The 5,000-nt window shown below is 44.2% G+C and overlaps 1 protein-coding gene across 3 annotated transcripts in view; it reads right to left on the minus strand.

The window, feature by feature from the left end:
* Nucleotides 1-5,000, minus strand: part of phldb2a (pleckstrin homology-like domain, family B, member 2a) — a 91,019-nt gene that overhangs the window by 76,045 nt on the left and 9,974 nt on the right. For all 3 annotated transcript variants that reach the window (XM_076273727.1, XM_076273726.1, XM_076273728.1), the window contains one exon: nt 677-859. In XM_076273727.1, the coding sequence (XP_076129842.1) occupies nt 677-859 (183 nt within the window). The remainder of the gene's footprint in view (nt 1-676; nt 860-5,000) is intronic.

A 5,000-nucleotide genomic window follows, 5' to 3' on the forward strand; every position in this document is an offset into this window, starting at 1 on the left:
GCTCTATTGGGCAACTACACAACTACACAACTACACTGCTCTATTGAGCAACTACACAACTACACAACTACACTGCTCTATTGGGAAACTACACAACTACACAACTACACTGCTCTATTGGGCAACTACACAACTACACAACTACACTGCTCTATTGGGCAACTATATAACTACACAACTACACAACTACACTGCTCTATTGGACAACTACACAACTACACAACTACACTGCTCTATTGGGCAACTACACAACTACACTGCTCTATTGGGCAACTATACAACTACACAACTACACAACTACACTGCTCTATTGGACAACTACACAACTACACAACTACACTGCTCTATTGGGCAACTACACAACTACACAACTACACTGCTCTATTGGGCAACTACACAATACACAACTACACAACTACACAACTACACTGCTCTATTGGGCAACTACACAACTACACTGCTCTATTGGGCAACTACACAACTACATAATACACAACTACACTGCTCTATTGGGCAACTACACAACTACACAACTACACTATTGTGTAACTACACAACTACACTGCTCTACACTGCTCTATTGGGCAACTACACAACTGGGCACTCATACAGTATCAGACTGATACTTCAGTGGGAAGTATTTCAGTCTCACACTCAAACACACACACACACTTACCCTGTCTCAACTGGGTTGGCCGGGTAATGGGGACTCCATCGAGGCTGCAGAGGTTGCCGCAGGGGTCAAGGATCACGACCCCTGACCTGTTGGTGATGACGCAGTGTTCTGGCCGTACTCCGTGGCCCTGGATGGTGATGTCCTGAGGCACTGCAGCGTCGTCCCGGCCGATACGCGTCACCTCTGGAACACAGAGCGTCGGAAGAGAGGACAGATATCTATCACTGATGATGTCATATCACTGATGAGGTCATATCTATCACTGATGATGTCATATCTATCACTGATGAGGTCATATATCTATCACTGATGAGGTCAGATATCTATCACTGATGAGGTCATATATATCACTGATGAGGTCAGATATCACTGATGAGGTCATATATATCACTGATGAGGTCATATATATCACTGATGAGGTCATATATATATCACTGATGAGGTCATATATCACTGATGAGGTCATATATCTATCACTGATGAGGTCATATATCTATCACTGATGAGGTCATATATATATATATATATATCACTGATGGGGTCATATATATATCTATCACTGATGAGGTCATATATATCACTGTTACGTCCCTAGCTGTTTGTGTTCCTGCTGTCTCTCTGTATTTTTCAGACACTCCAGCAGGGGGCTTAATTGCTGGACCAGCCCTATAAAAGGGGTTGGTTGACGTCACTCCAGGGGGGGCCTGCTCGTTTTTTGGTTCCTCGCAGAACGCCACCGCTGCCTCGCCACGCTAAGCTTTGTTCTCCGTTTTCCGCTTTCGCCCAGGTCTCCAGTCCCTCTCAGAGTGAGAGTCTGGGAGAGAGGCCTGGAAATTGGGCGGCTTCGTTTTTGGCCTTCTGGCTTTGTTTTTGCGGCCTTCTGGCCGTGGCTTGATATTGTTTTGAATGTTAATTTTTGCCTAGTTTAATTATAATAAATTATTGATTATTTTCAAATTTATCCACCGTTGTCTGCCGTATTTTGCCCTTGCTTTATTTAGTTTTGTTATAGTTCCCTGACCCCTAGCAGGGGACATAAAATGAGGGCTCGTCCGATTTTTGAACCCGATTTTTGACAAACTTTAGGGGGGCTCAGCTACTTCTGAATAGGCCTTTTCTCGTATTTTTGAATGTGCATCCGTCCGCTTTTTTCCGTGATTCTAATTCTGTTTTTTAGGCGCTCTGTAACTGAGAAACGTAAGTTAGCTTTTTGATTGTTTCTTTGATTTGGTAGTGGGTTTTGGAAAGCAAATCCGGGGGGGAGACTCCTTATGAGTTTTCAATTGGTAAGCTTTCGAAGATATTTGAGGCTTAGTTTATTTTCTGGGGTAGGTAAGTAGGGTCCAGGGTTTCGCCCAGTCGGGGTTAAGGTTACAGCGCTGTGTTTTTCAGTCTTTTTTTTGTATTTTTTGGATGGTTGCACTGTTTTTTCGCTTGGCCTATAGTTTGTTTTTTGACACAGCATCGGTAAATTGGCAGATTTATTGGATAACGTTTTAGTACTGTCAGTATTTTTTTTGTGAGCGTCTTTGTCGGGCTAGACAAAGGACGTTGTTTTCGTGGCGTGCTGTGCTTGATTCGGCAAACTCATTTTCCGGGCTTATTTCTGAATTCCCCTCTTAGTTCCTTTGTTTCGTGAGCCTTCGATTTGGTGGTGGAGGGGGAAAAGAAATTTTAGTAAAGGCCCATTTGATAAATATCTTGTGACTATGTGAGTCCGGCCTACTGCATCTTGTTAATCTGTCTATCACAGAAGTTGATTATTCGTTAAAAATATCACTTTGATTTTGTTTGCACTGTGTCTAAGTTAAAATGTCTGTGGTAGAGCAGTTTATTCAGAGTCCTTCAGAGGTTTTGTTGCAAACTTGTACGAAAGACCAGTTAGTTGAGATTGCAGACCGGTATTCTATTAGCCTTACATCGGAACACAAAAAACTTAAGGAAGCACTTTTGAAGGCAGTAGTTGACGGCCTGATAGCCAATGAGATTTTTCCTGCTCGAGAGGAAAATCCTACCTCACCGCTTGCTTCGGATTCGTCAGCTATCACAGCTGGTTCCGAGCAAGAACTTAAGCTGCGGGAGTACGCCTTGGAGGAGCGTAAACTGCAGTTTGAGGCAGCGAAGTTACGTGCAGACAGAGAAAGTAGAGTAGTCCAGGAAAAGGAGATTGCCAAAGAAATTGAACTTAAGAAATTACAAGTTCAGTTTGAGTTGAAGAAATTAGAATTAGATGCGCAGGAAAAGCAGGCACAGCGTGACTACCAACACCAGTGCGATGAGCGCAATTTTGTTTTACGCAAGCTTGAGCTAGAGCTGGCTGAGAAAAGACTTACCGTCCCTCCACCAGTGCGTTCCGCCTATCCATCGCATAGCTTGCGGCCTTCTACTTCTCCTGTTCGTGTCTCTTCGGCTCCTTCGAGTTCTTATGTCGGTGTCTCTTATTCAGCTGCTGGTACTTCGGGTGGCGATTCTGATGCGCCTCCGCTTGATGGTGTAACTGGAGTTTCTGTTACTAATGCTCCGTCTGTACCATCGCCTGACATCGGTGGTGATCCTCTTGCTCCTGTTTCGCCTGTTCGACCACCAGCCCAACCTTTCGATGTTAGCCGTAACATTCGCATGGTACCACCATTCAATGAACGTGAAGTTGAGGTGTATTTTACGCATTTTGAACGAGTTGCGGTAACCTTACACTGGCCAGTTGAAGTCTGGACTTTGCTTTTGCAGACTGTGCTTAGTGGCAAAGCACAAGCTGTATATTCGGCCCTTAGTCTTCAGCAAAGTTCTGATTATAATGCAGTAAAAACGGCAATTTTACATGCATATGAGTTGGTACCCGAAGCCTACAGACAAAAGTTTAGGACTCTTAAAAAAACGGATGAACTTACGTTTGTAGAGTTTGCTAGAGAGAAGGGGAGAATATTTGATCGGTGGTGTAATGCGATCAATGCACACACGAAAGAAGATCTTAGAGAAATGATTTTATTAGAAGAGTTTAAGAATTGTATTCCAGACGCAGTAGCGATGTATTTAAATGACCAAAAAGTGACAACACTGGAGCATGCTGCTGTCTGTTCTGATGAATTTGTGTTAACGCACAAAACGTCTTTTCTCTTTTCTTCTCCTCCTCCTCCTCGTCGTCGATATTCAGCTCAGCCTTCCAGTCCGAGGCAAAGCTGGCGAAATTCAGAGTTCATTAGGCCAAGGCCTAAGTCACCTCCGGAAAGTGAGTCTCGTGAATGCTACTACTGCCATGAGGTTGGTCACCTCATTGCGGTATGTCCGGTCCTGGAAAGGAAAAATTATTCTCCAAAGCGGAAGAATGCGAAAAGTGCTGGCCTTGTGCGCACTGTAAATTCAGAACATTCATACTGGGAATTAGAGTCCACTTTTGATCCGTTCGTCTTTGAAGGAATGGTGTCTCTCTCGGGGCGGGAGAGGGACAGTGTTCCGATCAAGATTTTGAGAGATACCGGTTCAGCTCAGAGTTTTATTGTTGCATCTACTTTGCCTTTTTCTGAAGAAAGTTACTGTGGTTCTGACGTTTTAGTACAAGGAATTGAAATGGGAATGTTAAAAGTTCCGTTACACACTGTTCATGTTAAGAGTGATTTGATTTCTGGGTTTGTTAACGTGGCCGTTTGTTCTCAGCTGCCAATGAACAGTATTCAGTTTATTGTGGGAAATGACCTCGCACATGAGAAAGTTCTTCCTGAGGACATTTCGAAACCTCCTGAACACACCAAAGCAGACTCCAGTTTATCTGACGTCTGTCCAGGGCGTGTAGTTGCTCGAACTCAAGCATGCAAGTCACGTTTTGACTTGGGTGATTCGTTTATGGCACTTGAGAATCCCATTGTGTGTTCTTCCAGTTCAGCGCGTCGGCCGCTGTCCACGGCCGATGGTGCTGAAATTCGTACACCATCCCGGTCGCTGTCCACGCACAGTGGTGCTGAAATTTCAAACTCTGCTCTACCTTTGCCTGTTGACAGTGATTTGATAATGCGTGTGAGTCCAGTGCCTGTTGCTCCTGTAGTTTCCTCCTACTCTCTACAGGAGGATGGACTGAGTTTTTGTGATGTGCCTGTTTTGTGTCTCCACCTTCCGAATTCAGGGAGTTTGGAAGATTTGCCTTGTCTGTCATTTGCCAGGTTCGTGTGCAAAGGATGTCCAGAGGTTGCTAGAATCCTGTCTGGGTTTTTCTCAGATGATACCTTGTGGACTTATGTCCTTTGTCACGACATCAATGGTCACTATACCTGGGAACTTCAACCTGGAGATACGGTACAAGGGGGGGTAATACTATTTTAGCAGACATTATCTC

The sequence above is a fragment of the Alosa pseudoharengus genome, unplaced genomic scaffold (assembly GCF_046254945.1).
Source record: "Alosa pseudoharengus isolate Yale_2024_CS ecotype anadromous, Long Island Sound unplaced genomic scaffold, YU_APseudo_1.1 YU_APseudo_1.1_scf_8, whole genome shotgun sequence".
In the NCBI taxonomy this organism is placed as follows: Eukaryota; Metazoa; Chordata; class Actinopteri; order Clupeiformes; family Clupeidae; genus Alosa; species Alosa pseudoharengus.